The sequence below is a fragment of the Populus euphratica genome, unplaced genomic scaffold (assembly GCF_000495115.2).
Source record: "Populus euphratica unplaced genomic scaffold, PopEup_1.0 scaffold318.1, whole genome shotgun sequence".
Lineage (NCBI taxonomy): Eukaryota > Viridiplantae > Streptophyta > Magnoliopsida > Malpighiales > Salicaceae > Populus > Populus euphratica.
The window spans coordinates 169823-187487 of record NW_011500003.1 but is presented as its reverse complement, the minus strand read 5'-3'; the positions used below and the strand labels follow the sequence as shown (position 1 = coordinate 187487).

Sequence of the window (17665 nt, the reverse complement as noted above, 5' to 3'; positions counted from 1 at the left end):
CATGTTTTCCTAATATTAATGGTGGTTCTTCTTGTGCATCTCTACATAAAAAAAGATTTATTATTTAATTAAATAAAAAAATAATTTCAAAAGTTATTAAAAAAAAACCAAGTTCATGGCTAATATTCTAAAAAAAGATATTTTGATTTATATCTAACTCTCAACTTTCTAGTTTAATCTCTAGTTAAATATTATTTAATTTTTTATTGGCTTTTAAATAATATCATAATATTTTTCTCCTAATATTAGAAGGTCTATTTTTCTTGTGAAATCCAGCAAAATCTCATTTTTTCTTATATTTTATTTCATCGATCGATTTCATGTAAATAGCTATTTTTTTATTATTTGATTAAAGATATATATTTTTTAATTTTTTTATTGTGTTTTTGATATTTTTAAAGTAAGAAAAAAAATGATGGATTATGGCAATAAGTTATTAAATCTATTTTTGGTCAACGCCAGACTTGGAGTCCAAGCGCATGGGGTTGATAAATTAGAACAACACGAAGTCGAGTACCCCATGTAATTGGCAGCGCGCGCACACAGAAGAAGAAGAAATGGAAATGATGGAGGATGTGGTGATAGTTGGAGCAGGAATTGCAGGCTTGGCAACAGCAGTGGCTTTGAAAAGAGTAGGGGTTCGAGCCCTGGTGTTAGAGAGATCAGAAGGGCTAAGAGCCACTGGCACAGCCTTGACCCTAACTCCAAATGCTTGGCTTGCCCTTGATGCTCTTGGTGTTTCTCACAAGCTCACCCCCCTTTATACTCCTTCAATCAAGTAATAAGTTGTTTCATCATGTTACTTTTTTCTTTTCATTATGTTTGATTATTTACATGTTCTTGAATTTGGATTTTAATACCATGCTTTGGATGATATATTAATTTCTCGTGAACTTCTTTTTCCTCACGATTTAGGGGATACGTGACCAATGTTAGTACTGGAGAAGTTCAAGAAGTCCTCTACCCTCGACAAGGAATTAGGACACTTCACCGTAAAGTGCTGTTAGAGGCACTGGCAGAGGAATTGGCAACTGACTCAATTCGATTCTCTTCGAAGCTAGTTGCTATTCAAAGTCTAGAACAAGGAGGTGATGCTTCCATGGCTGCTGTACACTTGGAAGATGGAACTACCGTCAAATCCAAGGTTCTGATAGGCTGCGATGGGGTGCACTCGGTAGTGGCACGATGGCTAGGACTGGCAGAACTGGTCCATTCAGGTCGATCAGCGGTGCGGGGTTTAGCAGTTTTTCCTCAAGGCCATGGATTTAAACAAGAATTTCTTATTTTCATGGATGAGAGCGATAGGGCTGGTTTTGTTCCTCTTAATGATAGGCAACTTTACTGGTTTTTAGTCAGCCAAGGCTAGCACTTAGCACTCTTCATCCCTTTAATTTCTCTCTCATTTTAGCAAGACACAAACATTGGTTCATGTGATCAGATCATTTCAGGGGAAGTTTCATACTGAACTAATTTTGCTTTCAGGGGAAAAGATGGCAGGAGATGCAGAGAAAATGCAAAGGGATGTGCTTGAGAAATGTACAGAAAAATTTCCCTCAGAGTACCTGGACGTGGTGCGGCATGCCGATCTTTCCTCATTATCATGGGCACCATTGATGTTAAGGCCTCCATGCGAGATCATATTTGGAAAACTAAGCAAAGGAAATATGACAGTAGCTGGTGATGCTATGCACCCAATGACTCCTGATCTAGGAAACGGTGGTGGTGCATCACTAGAAGATGCGGTGGTTTTGGGCAGACACATTGGCAATTCAATTATAAACAATGGAGGACTGATTGTTCCAGGAGACATGGCTAAAGCCATAGATGATTATGTGAAGGAAAGGAGGTGGCGTGTCGCCATGCTTGTCACAGCATCGTATTTATCAGGACGGATGCAGCAAGGAGATAGATGGTGGATAAAATTTATCAAGGACAGAGCACTTAACAAGTATTTTTTGGGCTGGCTTGCTAGACTGGTATTTGTTTATGACTGCTGAAGACTTCCTGCTATTTCCTCTGATGAAATGGATCTGTCCAGGAAGGAGGACTAAATCTCAGAGCTGACAAGTGATTCTGCAAATTGTTATCTTTAGAGCATTGCACTCAATTTCAACATAGTTAGCTTCTTGCTGCTGCTATCAAAATATCATAGTGATCGGGAAGGTAGCGTTAGTCTTATTAATTAGTCAAAGTAACCACAATTTTCTTTTTCTTCTTTGTTGGTTTTGTCTTTTTATATTTTAAAAGTCTTATTAATTAGTAAAAATAAGCATAATATCATATATGAAGTGTATGGTTCGCTTTCTTATCTAAGAAAATTGGGGTAATAAAAAGTACTTTTTTGCCTAAAGGAAAAGAAATTGAAAACTTAGAAAAATAACTAAATTATAGTTTTCAGATATAATCTAGAGATTGATGTGAATAAATGGGTTATTAAATATATCCATAGGTTACTAGGTCAATTATTTTATTACAATGACTTTTTTTTTTCATTTACAATACATTGAAAGGCTAATATTTTTTTTATTCAATTAAAAATTAATCGTGTCAAACTTTGAATTTTAAATTTTGAATTTTTCACATCAATTGATCCATAGAGTTGACTATGTTTAATAATTATATCCTTAGGAGATTAAAATATTTTAAAATGCTATATTTGTCACTAAATCATTTAGCCACCGCTAATTAGTTTTCATTTTTTTTTCTCATTATGAGAAAACAATTGATGGTTGTTCAAATTTCAATGAAAAAACTAGTAGATATTTTAGTTATCGAGTTTTATATGATAAAAAAAATTATATTATTATGTTTTAATTTTTTTTAATTTTATCAAAGATTTGAAGATATAATTTATATTATCCTCAAATACATTTTCTCAAGTGAAAGCTTTATAAATTTAAAATTTATATAAATTCATATTAGTTTATGCTTAAGTTTTATCAAATAAACATGGATAATGAAATTCAAACATATAACCACTTAGTTATAAAGGTTCTGATACTATATTGAAGAATCAATTCAATTCAATAACTTAAACTGTTAGATAAAATTTTAAAACATAATTTATATTATTCTCTAACCATTCAAACTATTTAAATTAAAAATTTAATCTCACTAATTTTGAACTCCAAATAACTATTTTGAAATAGTTTTGTTTAACAAACCAAACAATAAATTATAATATGTCTTGTTCAAGCTAAATAATTTTATATGACACAAATACATTCGAAACATATACTTTCAAATATTCATTAGTAATGGGAAAAAAAATAAGATATGTATATATAAATAAATTGAAAATTTTAAATTAAAAGTAGAATACATAAATATATAATCTGTAAAGAAGCAATACCAAAGTAGACATGGAGACCATACGTCATGAACACGGGCAACTCCTGGCATGTGCCCGTCTTACTTTTGGGCCTATGTTATTATTGATTCGATGGAAGCCACAATCTTTCTTCTTCTTCTTCTTTTTAAGTATTATTAATTTATATATTAAATTACTTTATGTATATTTTAATTAATTTATGAATCTCAATTAATTTTATGAATTTTAAAATTATTTTATATATATATTTTAATTAATTCATAAATCTCAATTAATTTTTTGAGTTTTGAAATTAATAATTATATAAATTTTTAGTAGTTTTTTAAAAAACTTAAACTCATGACTATTAAAAAATAAATTTTAATCCTGATTTATTAAACTATTTTTTTTTAGGTAAATTTGTTTTTTAATAACTATGTTATTATTGTTGATCCCCTAACCTTTGGACTCATGCACATGCAAAGAAAAAAATAATCATTCGACCATCCAGGTGATGCCATAAATCACACCTGTTCCAAGGTACTACGATGATTTTTTTCCTCACAAGATTTGTAAATTCATAAAATCCCCACATCTAAATTTATAAAATATTAATAATTAAATTAGTTATAAACTCTAACCCGCCTGAATATATCAATAAACACTTCTAGACACAACACTAAAGATCCCAGATACTACCCTTAAAAAAAATCTGACTCATGCGTTTAAACACTGAGGAATTAAGGCAGTATTTGTTAATACAGTTATGTTAGAAATTAATTTAATTTAATAATTTAAGTTATTATATAAAATTTTAAAATAGAATTTATATTATTTTTTAATATTTTTTAAGTGAAATATATTTAATTTTTATCAAAAAACCAACTTAATTCAATAATTTAAATTGTTATATAAGATTTTAAGATATGATTTATATTATTTTCTAACACATTAAAACTATGTTTTTTAAAATTTTAATTTTTTATTTTAATTTTTTTTCAAATTATTTTGACATGTTAATATTAAAAATAATTTAAAATAAATAAATAAAGTATTATTTTAATATATTTCTAGAAAACTACATTAAATTATAATTATTACTTATATTTCAATAGAGTACATGAGAAAAGATGTTGTTATGTTTTGTCTTCTTTCAATCATGCATGTTCACTTTTAATTAGGTGTCAAGCTCAGCTTAGGTAATAATCTTGGAAAATGCTTGGGTTGTTAGATTATTACCTCAATATATAAGTCATAAAAACATCTATTTTTATTAAAACAGTAGTTTTTTCTTACAAGATATTAGATTAATTAATTTGAATCTGGTTTAGTTGGGTTAATAGAGTAATTAAAATCTAATTAGATCGATGAATTTGATCATGTCATTATTTTATATCTAGTTCAATTTGAATTTGAACAAATAAAAAAATAATTAAATCAATATTTTTTTGATGCAATTAAAAATTTAGTTTAGGTTAAGTTTCATCTTATTTCTGAAATCAATCAATCATTTTGCCTAATTTTAATAATTATGATTTAATTTGATATCATATATTTGAAATTTTATTAAAAAAAAATATGAATTGATTGCTCATCTTTATGGCTCAAACAATTCTTTATCACGCGGTAGGGTTGTTATGTTTTGTTTTCTTTCAATCATGCATGTTTTGGAAAATACTTGGGTTGTTAAATTATTACATCAATATATAAGCCATAAATATTGAAAAATCTGACCGGTGATATATTGATATTTGCTCATAGAAAAAGAAGCACACTAAGACATGATATTTTACATGGTTCGGCAAACCACCTACATCCACGGGAGAAGCCATTGCATTATGTAGGGAGAGTACAAGATTTACAAAAATAAAAGAGGAGGAATCATCCTCTTTTTGACAACTCTCAACCTCACTCTATTTCTCTCTTTTAGTATTGCAATAACAACCCACTCTCTCCTACATTTCTTATATCTTTGACTCCTTTTCTTCTCTCATTTTGCTCTCTCACATATGCCTCTATTTATAGGTATTCATGGAGGCTTTTTTTTGTTTTGTTGTCAATATTGGTGGCTACCAATAATCAATGGTTGGTGTCATCCATTTGTTGCACATGAAATGACAACCAACCTAACAATAAAAATATTTATTTTTATTAAAATAGTAATTTTTTCTTACAAGATATTAGATTAATTAATTTGAGTTTGGTTTAGTTGGGTTAATAGAGTAATTAAAATCTAATTAGATCAATGAATTTGATCATGTCATTATTTTATATCTAGTTTAATTTGAATTTGACCAAATAAAAAATAATAATTAAATTAATATTTTTTTTTATGCAATTAAAAATTTAGTTTAGGTTAAGTTTCATCTTATTTCTGAAATCAATCAATCATGTTGCCTAAATTTAATAATTATAATTTAATTTGATATCATATATTTGAAATTCTATCAAAATAAAATATGAATTGATTGCTTATCTTTATGCCTCAAACAATTCTTTATCACGCGGTAGGGGTTACTCTAATTTGTATGTGCTGTGAATTCCACGACCACAAACAAAAATGCTTTTACTTTAATATAAGAGAGAGAGAGAGAGAGAGAGAGAGAGAGAGAGAGATGCTTAAACAAACGCTGTCGATTTCAAAACGATATAGAATCTTGCCATCGCAGGAGCACTTACAAGTTCACCTTGGGTATTAAGGTAGTGTTATATATTAAAATAATATTTTTTTTATTTTTAAAAAATTATTTTTGAGTTAAATATATAATCTGAAAATTAAAAAAATATTAATTTAAAATAAATACAAATTAAAAATATTTAAATTTTTTTAAAAATATTTTTAAAATGTAACAAGTTACTTTAGTTTCTAAAAATTTTAAAACATTGAATACAAATTTTAAAATAAAGAAAAGAATTAAAATCTTTAAAAAAATACTTTTAAAATATAAGGTATGTATGCAAGTGCGTCATGATCAGACTTGGAGTGCAAGCAGAAGGGGTTATAATAAGAACAAGATGAGGTACCCTGTAGAAGGAAACACTCATACACGCAGAGGGAGAGAGAGATGGAAATGATGGAGGATGTGGTGATAGTCGGAGCAGGAATTGCAGGGTTGGCAACTGCAGTGGCTTTGAAAAGAGTAGGGGTTCGAGCCCTTGTGTTAGAGAGATCAGAAGGGCTAAGAGCCACAGGTGCAGCCTTGACTCTATTTCCAAATGCTTGGCTTGCCCTTGATGCTCTTGGTGTTTCTCACAATCTCACCCCCATTTATGCTCCTTTATTGAAGTAATAAGTTGTTCCTCTACACTAACTCTATTCATTTGATCATGTCTGCCCATCGTTTCTTGAATTTGAATATTATATTTTGAATATTGTTCCATCGTTTCTTGAATTTGAATATTATATATCTTCTGGGTGATTGATTAGTTTCCTGTGCACTTCTTTTTTCCTCTTGTATGATTTAGGGGATATGTAACCAATGTTAGTACTGGAGATGTTCAACAAGTCCTCGTCCGAGTGGCCAATAACGGGTAAACTTTTTGAACCTTAATAAAATAATTTCTTGATTAACTTTTTAGTACAATTTCATGCAAGGATCTGTACTATGAATGGCTGTCGGAATCATAAAAGAATTTTTTAGTCGGTTCAATATTATAGTTATACTGATGTATAATGGACAGACCGGATTCCTTCATGTTTATGCCGACAAAACTTCACTCTCATCAACATTCGCTTCCTATGACGTAGTTCTGGGTGTGAATTAATGCCTTGTCTTGTGTGAAATAGGGGCGATGGACATGGAATTAGGACAATTCACCGCAAAGCACTGTTAGAGGCACTGGCAGAGGAATTGCCGGTTGACTCAATTCAATTCTCTTCCAAGCTAGCTGTCATTGAAAATGAAGAGCAAGGCGGTGCTTCCATTGTTGTTATACATTTGGAAGATGGAACTACAATCAAATCTAAGGTTCTGATAGGCTGTGATGGGGTGAACTCGGTGGTGGCACGTTGGCTAGGACTGGCAGAACCTGTCCATTCAGGGCGGTCAGCTGTGCGAGGTTTAGCAGTTTTTTCTCAAGGCCATGGATTTAAGCAAGAAGTTCATCAGTTTGTGGATGTGGGCAAAAGAGCTGGTTTTTTTCCTCTTAATGACAGAGAACTTTACTGGTTTTTAACCTGCAACGGTTAGCACTAAACCCTTCCTTCTTTCTCGTTTTAGCTGGACACAAATGATCGTTCATGCCAGATCATTGCAGGGAACGTTTATTCTGAACTAATTTTCAATTCAGGAGATAACATGACGGGAGATCCCGAACAAATACAGAAACAAGTACTTGAGAAATATGCAGAAAAGTTTCCTTCATCATTCCTAGACGTGGTCCGGCATGCTGATCTTTCAACGTTAACATGGGCACCGTTGAAGTTTAGGCAGCCATGGGGGATCATATTTGGAAAGCTAAGCAAAGGAAATGTGACAGTAGCTGGTGATGCTATGCACCCCATGACTCCTGACCTAGGACAAGGCGGTGGTTCATCACTAGAAGATGCTGTGGTATTGGGCAGACACATTGGCAATTCAGTTATAAACAATGGAGGGCTGATTGTTCCGGGAGACATGGCTAAAGCCATAGATGATTATGTGAAGGAAAGGAGGTGGCGTGCTGCTTTTCTTGTCACAGGATCATATTTAGCAGGGTGGGTGCAGCTCGGTGGAGATAAATGGTGGATGAAATTTTTAAGGGATGGAATATTTTACAAGTATCTTTTAGGCAGGATTTCTGGACTTGTGCATAAAGATTGTGGCAAACTTCCTGCTATGTCCTTCGGTGATATGGATCACTCAAGTAAGAAGGACTAGATTCAATTTTGGCATATAGATTCTGCAGATGAGTGGTTTCAGACAATGGCCCTCAATTACTAGTTAACGTGTCTTTTTTATATTATTTGATTACTGTCTTGAGACAAATAAAATAAAAACATGTCTTTCTATACTCTGTAATTTATAATTTATGTTCTGAAAAAATAAAAATTCAGTCAGGTACTGTTATGGAGTGTACTTCGTAGGCTTGATCATACTCTAACTCGAGTAGTGCAAATTTCAGTTTGGTGCCTATATTTTTTATTGACTCGATCAAAGCACTGATAAATTTACAACATGTATTTAGAACCATGTTATTGTTCTTTTCCTAGGCGATCCAAAGGCTCTTGCTTCATACAATGGAAGATGGCAAATTCATATTTTATAATCTCTCGAAAAAACTGAAATTACCAAGATTGAAACTTATTTTGCTCAAGGAAGCTTGTTAAATCTTCTTGTATCCCATGTTATTGATCTTCTCTTTGAATGGGAGATCCAAAGGCTCTTGAATTACACAAAGAAATAAGTAACAATTTCACATTTTCAAATATCTTGAGAAAATTGGAACCGCTAGTATTGAACCTTATTTCTTGAAAGAAGATTGTTATATTCATAGATATAAGACCCACTATGAAATCAACTCCATCCAAGATTTGAGTTTTTAGTCACCCAAGCTATGATTTTTTATAGGATAAAAGACCCAAAATATTATTTTCATAAAATAAAATCTAGTTCTGATCACCATTATGTTAACCCATAAAAAAAAAAAAATCATTAGGCCCTCTGGTTTTTTGGATTTTGAAATCACTGTTACAATGCATTATGATGATTCAGTTTTCCATTACAAGTACTCACTTATTTACAAGTCCATAAAATTTCAGATCAATTAATGAACAAAACAATCTGATATTTTAGATGCTATCCTCAATATACACGTTTCAACTTTTTTAAAATCCAAACACTGAAAATGTTGAGCAGTAACATCATAACCCAATTTTTGAAGGTCAAGTAGCTGAAAGGAAGAAACCTAGCATCATAGCATAATAACTGTATAGCTATGAAAGATCAATAGAAAAGCGAGGGAGGGAGAGTACATAAATTGTGTAATAAATCTTTAGAGCAAAACCAAAAAAGAAATGTCCAGTCCCTGAACTTTTTCAACCTAGGAGCATCAACAATCCCATTTCAGTATATAACTTAAAATCTCAATACAAGACATATTTGACCTGAGTGAATACAAAAGAAAAGAAGAAACAAGAAAAAAATTCTGTCAAAATATGTTTTTCATCTTCCCGATATTGATAAAGGGATCCCTCCAACTCTCACTTCAGTATCCTTTTCTTTCCCTAGAACTACTCAACGAACTCCATGTTCCTTAATGTTTAAAGGGAGCAAATACCTCCCCGACACCCCCAAAGAATGTAAGCTTTCATTATTTTTGAACGTGGGGTTCCATCCTCTGCACTTAAAACAATGGAAAGAAAGGATGGAGCGGAAGACAAAGGGATACAGATCTCACACTCAAGGGAACTTCTCCACACTCAAAACCTATCGATGAAATCTACAGTCAAGACTGCACAGCTAACCTCTGAAGATGCTCGAAGAAAACTTGAAGGCTCACATCATCCGTGAATATTATATCTGACCCAGCAGCCATCTCATTGGCATTATTGTATGTAGCTGACGGGTTCAGCTTTGCCAATAAGAACCTTGCCTGATAAGGTGACATGAGATAATGAGATCGAGCAAGTTTCTATCAAATAGTTAACCTTCCAGTTCACTAGTGCAACAGTGGACGCCCAATGTGGAATTAACATTTTTTTTTTTTTGTAAAAGGATCTTTTTGGGTCCCTAATTATAGAAATTGCTCTTAACTGACAGCTATTAATTGAACAATTGGAACAAGGGATCATTATCCAACTAATTTCAACAGCATAGCATAGGTAAAACACCAATCATGCTGCCCAGTTTTGTATCTAGAAGTCAGTCATGTATAGATCCCTAGTCCCTTATGAATTTAATACACTGCATATCAAGGTATTTTATTGTTTGTGGGCAAGGCCGCAAGGGTTTAATTTTTCAAGAAGAAGAGGAAGAGTGAGATAAGACTAACCTGGGATCCATGCTGATCACACACCACCAATCTAGGAACGGGAAAACGTTCATGAATGATCGCTTGGGCATCGTCTTTGGGTGCTTGCAATAGCTGTGCAAACACCTGCAGGAGGGAGAAAGCATTACATTTAAAAAGCAGGGTTAACAAAAAGAGGAACACGAGACACTCACAATACAGCACAGCACCTTCCACAGAGGTGGCTTTGGGGCACTGGTTAGGGAAAGAATAATTAAGACTAGAGTTTTAGTACTCAGTAATTCTGCTAGAAACCTAAGGGCATAAATAATTACAAGAACATTGTAGGACACAGTTTTCTGTACAAAAACTCCATAGGGAGTTGATGAAAACTATATGATAAGGACACAATGGGTAGTTGAAGCCTTATAAACATGCATGTGAGCGCACATGAGTGCTCTCCTGCATGAGTGCAAGTTTGCATGAATGACTTCAGTGTGCAAAACAAAAGCTAAGTTTTCCGGTTGTTTCCCTGGAAATGCCAATAAATTCCCCAAAATTGCACTTGCAAACTTTGTTATCATGCCTCATCTAGCCCTACTTGATGCCTCTTACACCTTCAGTTATTTTTGGTATGACAGGAAGGACCCCTTACCCACTATGTGGCACAAAATTCCCGAGTAGGAAAAGTTAAGGGTAACATTCAACCCCAAAAGTGTGGTTAAATGTTACCCTCTTAACGGTAGGGAGTAAAAAAATCATCAAGGGGTTTTTTTTTTTTTTTTGGTTTTTGTGCTTTCCCTCTCATTTTTCATTTATCATCTAATTTTTCTATATTTATCTTACACCTTGCATATGGGATCCATCAGTTTATATTTTTTTTATTTTTACAACAAGGTCTAATTCAAGAAGTGGTTTAATTTTTAATGGGACCACCTATTACTAATTATCTTTTAAACTTACACCAAACACATAACACTTCACCCCTTAACAAAATTTTACACCCATAACACTTTCATCCTTAAATCTTACTTAAAATGTCCACTCCAATTTTTTAACCTCATACCAGAAACAACTTTACTGTAAACAAAATGGTTATCAAATTCCTAATGATTTTTTTTTAGTTCAACAGTTACAGGACCTCCTTGCTAAGAGACACCAATTAAACAGAAGGTCCACTAATAAAATTCTAGCAATATTGAACTTGAATAATCCAATTAAATACAAAGTAATTTTTTTCAGTAAACTAATCATAATGGAAAAATTAAACATGATTAAGTCCATGCATTCCATCACCCATGCCCTCATCCTAGTTCTGCACATGATAAGCATAATGCCAAATAACAGAAATTTGCAGATCTACAATTGTATCAACAAGTAAAGCTATGGAGGGATTCATATCTTAGCATCTTCTATACATTTAGTTGGCATTATTTTTATGACATTCTTTCTAAAATGGGAGGTAGAGTCCTGTCGATAATTGACAGAAAAAGTTATCATCTGGAAGATCCTCGAGCAACGAAGCTCACATAAGCATTACTGGTGTGTTGCTCCTACGGAATCAAAATCCCACTAGTGCAAAGAGGTAATCCAAATGTCTTACATGTGGCTTGCAAGCCATTGTAGAATTAATAAACTTGGGGCTCTAAATCCATTTCAAATTTCAATCCCCGTGAAAGTGCCACAGCAAAATTCCATACCTGGTGCTCTGGCTGATTCTGGTAACCCAAGTTACGCCATTGAGCTATTGTCATTCCATGAAATATGACAACACTAAAGTATGAATCCAGTAAGAGAATCCGGTCAGCTCCAATAGAAGCAACATCCAATAACGCAGGTTGAGGCAGTGAGTTAAATGAATATGATATTAGTGATGGTTGAATCATGACAGCAGCATTGGTAATGTTTTCACGGTTCAACAACATGCGGAAATAAGCTGTCTCATCTGGGCTGTTATTGAAAACCTGATGCAGCCAAATAAGGGAACATATAATAACACTTAACATGCACACATGTTAAATCACTTCAATTTAGTGTAAAACAAAAAAGAAAGTGGGAATAGCAGATGACCTTCAATGTCAATTAGTTACCTGTATAAATTGTGATCTTCGCAGATTAAACATAAACTGAGGAAAGAAAGAGAAAAACGAGTTCAATGTAAAAGATGACGGATCATCCTTCCGGTATTCACCAAATTTGGAACAGAAGCGAATGAGATTTCGGTCTAGCCACCTAGTGGCATCAAATCCTTCCTGTGAGAGAAATCCCAGAGAGTCAGGAAAATATACAGAAGCTACACACAAACAATTAAATCAACGCTTGAGTTTCAATGGAATGAACAAATAAATGTCACTTCTATAAAGGTGACACAATTATCACCAAGGAAACTGTAAAAGAAAGATCATAAAAAAGATAGCATTCCAAGATAAACATCAGCTGAAACAAGAGCAAATAAATTTTGTAACAACGGCAATATTTGGAAAAAAATTTAAACACAAAATAAGTCTCTTCCTTACTTAAACAACAGATAATTATTTCAGTCAAACATGAAACAGTAACAAACTGACAAAACACAGGACCAACAACATTACAATTGCCAATCAGATATTTATTTTTAAGAAAAAGCAAAGTTTTGACATGATCAACACATGCAGCAAATGATGAAGTAGAGATACTTCAAAAGAAATAAATAATTAAAAAAACAATAAGCACCTCTGACTCCATTTTCAGGGATGTGAATCTCGCCATTACCACAGCTGCGGTCTCTTGGTCAAAACCTTGTACTAATTCCTGCAAGAGTGAAAATGTTCCTTCATATCAGCACTAATTCATCAGTTACAGTTTCAACAAATGCTTAGAAAATACACTAGACAAGTAGCACAAGACTAGTAATCCATAACGAGAATGGACAGGAAGAAGGAAGCTTAATCTTAATTTAACAGCAGAAACAAAGCATATGAGAGACCAGACAACATACATCTAAATATACAGGTTATTGATCCTGGGAAACATTTTACAAATACTAAACTAAAAGGACTACATAATTAAAGGCTGCTCCTGCATTAACAAGAGTCTTTGGGGATGTCTAACTAATGAACAGAACTGACAGAATGCATATCTTAAGCATGACAACAAAAGGGTACTGTTTTCATTTTGAACCGAGAAAACACCTTACACAACAAATATGCCATATATATTGGACATAACCAACCTCTGAGTTAACAGCACTATCTACCCATCTTCTAGTGACAGTTGTGACCCGAAGCAATGTCAAACCCTCAGGATTTTGATAACTGCATTAAAACAAAAATGTCCATTGGTATATGATTACTGAATGGATGTTGTCGAAAAAGAAAGTGGGTGCAGCATAAAGAATAAAAAAGAATTAAGACAGTATACTCATCAAACATCATACCTTGTAAGAAACTGTAAGTATAGCTGTGGATTTGCACTTCCAGGAGCATTTGATTTTTCACTTGATGAAATATCAAAGAAGACAGTAAAACAAGTACTCTTGTCAAGGCCACACATCTTCCAAGCTGTTGTATTCCCCTCACCAATGACTGTATCAGCAACACTTGGTCCTTTCTGCAAGGCTCTATAATTAGTACCAAATCCAATCTAGCTTTAATTTATGGAGAAAAGAGAGAAAAATCACATTTTATTCCCTAAAAAATAAGCCAAATCCAAAATAAATAAAGCAAACGAAAAGGAAATTTGCAGGCTGTTGATGGTTCAACCTTCTCCAAAGAGGTGCAAGGTCCAATAATCCCCTGAATTTTGATGTCCTTTGAACAGTTAATCTCGAGTGTTCCACTGCAAAGAAAGAAGCGAAATCATATCACAGCCTACCTATAGTCCATGAAATGAAAGGGTATAGAAGCAGTTTCAAGACAAAGGAAAAGAAAATTATGCATAGTATGCATCTATTGGCTCAGACCATGATCCAACATCAATTCCATAACAGTGAAAATTGCTTTTGTTTTGCAATGATGACTCACTTGAAACAGAGGCCAAGAGACTTTTCCCCTGAATCAAATACACGCTTAAAGGAGTCCTTAAATACAGAATGTCCGAAACTTTCTGAGAGAACAACAAGACCACCAGTTCTTTCTACTGCAACTTTCATTTCTGCAACCCCAACCTAAAACAGACAGCAATCACAGGTCAAATGATAAGCAAAACACTGCAATAGATGTGTTTTTAAAATGAATAAAATAAAAGAGAATGCTTAGATTCTTATTTGTCCCATCTAATAAAGTTTTGCTTTGTACTTAATGTAAGCAGAGATGGATTTCATTTGGAAACGACTGGAATGTCCAGGGGAAAAAACAAACTTTGTATCTTATCAACTGCCCTAAGAAGCATTCTCTTCCAGTAGGTATATCACTGCAAGTTAGCAGGCCCACTTTAAATTTAACGAGACAAGGATTGTAGATGTGCATATAAGGTTTTGAAGACAGAACAAGAAATACCTGATCTAGAGCAGAGGCAAAAAGGTCCAAAACATGACCCTGGCTGACAAGCTGCTTTGCAAGACTATCATAAAATTTGACTGCTTTCTTAAAATACGGTGCTGCATCCTTATCAAGATCCTTGTGGGAACGTACAGGATCAGACAGATCTTTTGATATAATCTGCAACACTACAAAATGATCAGCATCTTCATTATCACCAAGGAATGAAGAAACAGAAACTAGCAAATTTTTCATTCTGAAAAACAACTATTTGACTATATGTTTTTCTTGCTCTAATCTAGAACCAGAGACTGCTAATAACACAGAAAAGAAATGTAATGATGCCAAATAGAGGGCTAAGGAACCTGGAAGGCCATCTGATCTATGTATTTTAATGTTAGGAAACATGGTTTGCTAATCAATATGGAACAAAATCAATATGTGGTATGCCTGTTTGGTATCGCAGTGTGGCCGCGCTTTTCAAAAAATTTGAAATTTTTTTTGCTTGAATTTAATTTTTTTTTCTTGTATTTTTGGATCATTTTGATGTGCTGATGTCAAAATAATTTTTTTTGCAAAAAAAAGAAAAAAACATTATTTTGATACATTTTCAAGTGAAAAGGCACTTTGAGAAGAAACCACTACCACAATGCTAATAAACACTATATAAGCACACAAACCACTAACTGCTGGTCTGAACAGCATCCATAAGAGGTATTAGCTTTAGGCAGTAAAGTGTGATCCCATCAATAGTCATGAATACGGGAGGAAAGGTGGGTGGAGATGGAGGGAGGGAAAGATAGAGCTAATAAGTTTACAATTAAACCATGCTCTATGCCATGAAAATAAATATATCTTAGCTTGACTTTTGATCCAATGTTGAGTGAATCAAGGAACAAAGAAAATGTATTCTTCTAAGACAGTGCACAGTAGTTTTGATGTTAATAAAGGGCTCCTTTTCCCTCACGAAAAATGAAGCCTTATCTCAATGTAAAACCATATCACCAGCAAACAATGTGAAGCAATTAGGCAATGATTGGCGCACATTGATTTTCGATTAGCATACATTGATGGTATCTATGAATACATGGAAAGGAATCAACTCGAAGAAAATAACACAACATTGCAGGTGGAGCGTTATCATCAATACAAAATTACCTAACCAAAAACCTAAATCAAACTCAATTAAATAACAAAGAAAAGGAAAATCAAAAGACAACACACAAAAGTTGGCATTACCGCTCCTGGCCCTTCGGTGCAAGGACCACCAACTAAAGCTACAATTCTAGCTCCGGTCCCAGGCAAACAAGCTCCCAGCAGTCCAGCTGCAACACTCAATGCTACTCCAGTACATCTTGAAGGCCGATTTCCTGGTGCCACCGGCCACTGATCTGTTTGCAACTCATCCAAGAGCTAAAGACAACAACAACAACAACAAAAAAAAAAAAAAAATTCCTCAATCAAAAACACACAATCTACATCTCAAATCGAAACCAAACAGAAACAACAAAAGATCACAATTTTCCTCAATAAACAAGAAATAAAATTACCAATTTTATTTTCCTAAAACAACAAACAACCTAATACGGGACCGCTGGCCGTGCTCTTCAAAAAATATGAAGGAAAGAAAATTGCTTCAAATTAATTTTATTTTTTTGTTTATAAACCGTTTTAACACATCAAAAATAATTTTTTTTAAATAACAAATATATATCTTTCCATACATTTTCAAACAAAAAAACACTTATCACATGACAAACTCTACCTCCAGATCAAAACACACTATAATAACGTACCGAATTGAGCGTAAATTCACAGTCAGAAGCTGGCAACAAAAACCGGCTCACACCCGAATTCTGCATTGGCATCCCCCTCTGCTGCTGATACCCACCAACACCAACAGCACCACCAGGAACATTCCTCCTGCCAGCACCACCAATACCTAACTGCTCCATAATCTGATCTTTACTAATCTCTTTAGTCCCTCTAAAAACATATACTTTGGACATATCACTAAACCCCAATTCATGAACTTGCACTTGTGTCCCAAAAGTCACAAAACCCACCATTGCATTCTCCGGCAACAACCCAACTGCCCTCTTAACCTCCGATTTTACATACTCAAACTCCTCCTCGATCATACAAGTATCCAAAACAAACACAAACGCCGACTTAACATCAAATTCCCCAACTGGATTATGATTCTTGTCACCAATAGTATACTCTATTGTCGTATACTGGCTGTACAACTCAGCAGGAAGATTGGTCTCCGAGATCATGGAATAATTTGGAGGAAAATGGTTGCGTTGGAAGCAGAAAGGGCAGATCCAGATCTTGGCAGTGAAATCAACGCGCGAGAAGCAATTCATGATGGATGTGCAGGTTTTGCAACGGAGAGGAAGGTAAGGTAGAGTTGGGATTTCTGGGTTAGAACGAATAGGGGAGATTGATGCGGCTAAAGGGATGACGCATTTGGAAGCTTCGACTTTGGTTCTGGGCCAGTTGTTCCATGTCATCCGAACTGAATCAATGCCTTCTGGATCTGCGTTTGGGATTTCTGACATGGTGGATTCGATTTGAAGTGATTGAAATTATGGGGTTTGGGAGAATTTTGGGTTTTGATGATTTTGGGTGGCGACCCCGGCGGAGGAGGTGGAGGGCGTCACCGGGTAGAACGAGGAAGTTAACGTAGGTGGAGGAGAGGGAGGTTTTTGGAGAGAGGGAGGCTTGTTTGTTTTACGTTTTATTTTTGGAGGAAATTTATATTTAATTTTACAACAATAGGAGTAAGTAGATTGGACGGGATAGATTATTATTTATTACTTCATAATTCAAGAAAATACAAATTATTGTTTGGTGAAACTGCAGTTTTATAACCCGATTGATTTCAGACAAGGTACGAGTAGACGATGATCCAAGATTTAAAAAAAAAAATGATTTTATTTTTAAAAAAAAAAAAATTAATGGT

At 33.8% G+C, this 17665-nt stretch overlaps 3 protein-coding genes across 3 annotated transcripts; 2 read left to right on the top strand and 1 right to left on the bottom strand.

The window, feature by feature from the left end:
• Window positions 1-526: 526 nt before the first annotated feature.
• Window positions 527-2171, top strand: LOC105140983 (zeaxanthin epoxidase, chloroplastic-like). Its single transcript, XM_011048036.1, has 3 exons — window positions 527-778; window positions 916-1361; window positions 1483-2171. Exons 1-3 carry the CDS (start codon window positions 558-560, stop codon window positions 1995-1997), a joined length of 1182 nt encoding a protein of 393 aa, XP_011046338.1. The 5' UTR covers window positions 527-557; the 3' UTR covers window positions 1998-2171.
• A 4082-nt stretch (window positions 2172-6253) lies between these two features.
• LOC105140984 (zeaxanthin epoxidase, chloroplastic-like) lies at window positions 6254-8273 on the top strand. The gene is made up of 4 exons (XM_011048037.1): window positions 6254-6596; window positions 6776-6841; window positions 7098-7495; window positions 7601-8273. Exons 1-4 carry the CDS (start codon window positions 6376-6378, stop codon window positions 8167-8169), a joined length of 1254 nt encoding a protein of 417 aa, XP_011046339.1. The 5' UTR covers window positions 6254-6375; the 3' UTR covers window positions 8170-8273.
• A 1023-nt stretch (window positions 8274-9296) lies between these two features.
• LOC105140981 (protein transport protein SEC23-like) lies at window positions 9297-17454 on the bottom strand. The gene is made up of 12 exons (XM_011048034.1): window positions 16494-17454; window positions 15937-16110; window positions 14716-14877; window positions 14242-14384; window positions 13981-14056; window positions 13656-13828; window positions 13452-13533; window positions 12953-13030; window positions 12331-12492; window positions 11941-12204; window positions 10283-10387; window positions 9297-9883 (listed from the first exon to the last, which is right to left on the bottom strand). Exons 1-12 carry the CDS (start codon window positions 17259-17261, stop codon window positions 9737-9739), a joined length of 2334 nt encoding a protein of 777 aa, XP_011046336.1. The 5' UTR covers window positions 17262-17454; the 3' UTR covers window positions 9297-9736.
• Between the last annotated feature and the right edge of the window lie 211 nt (window positions 17455-17665).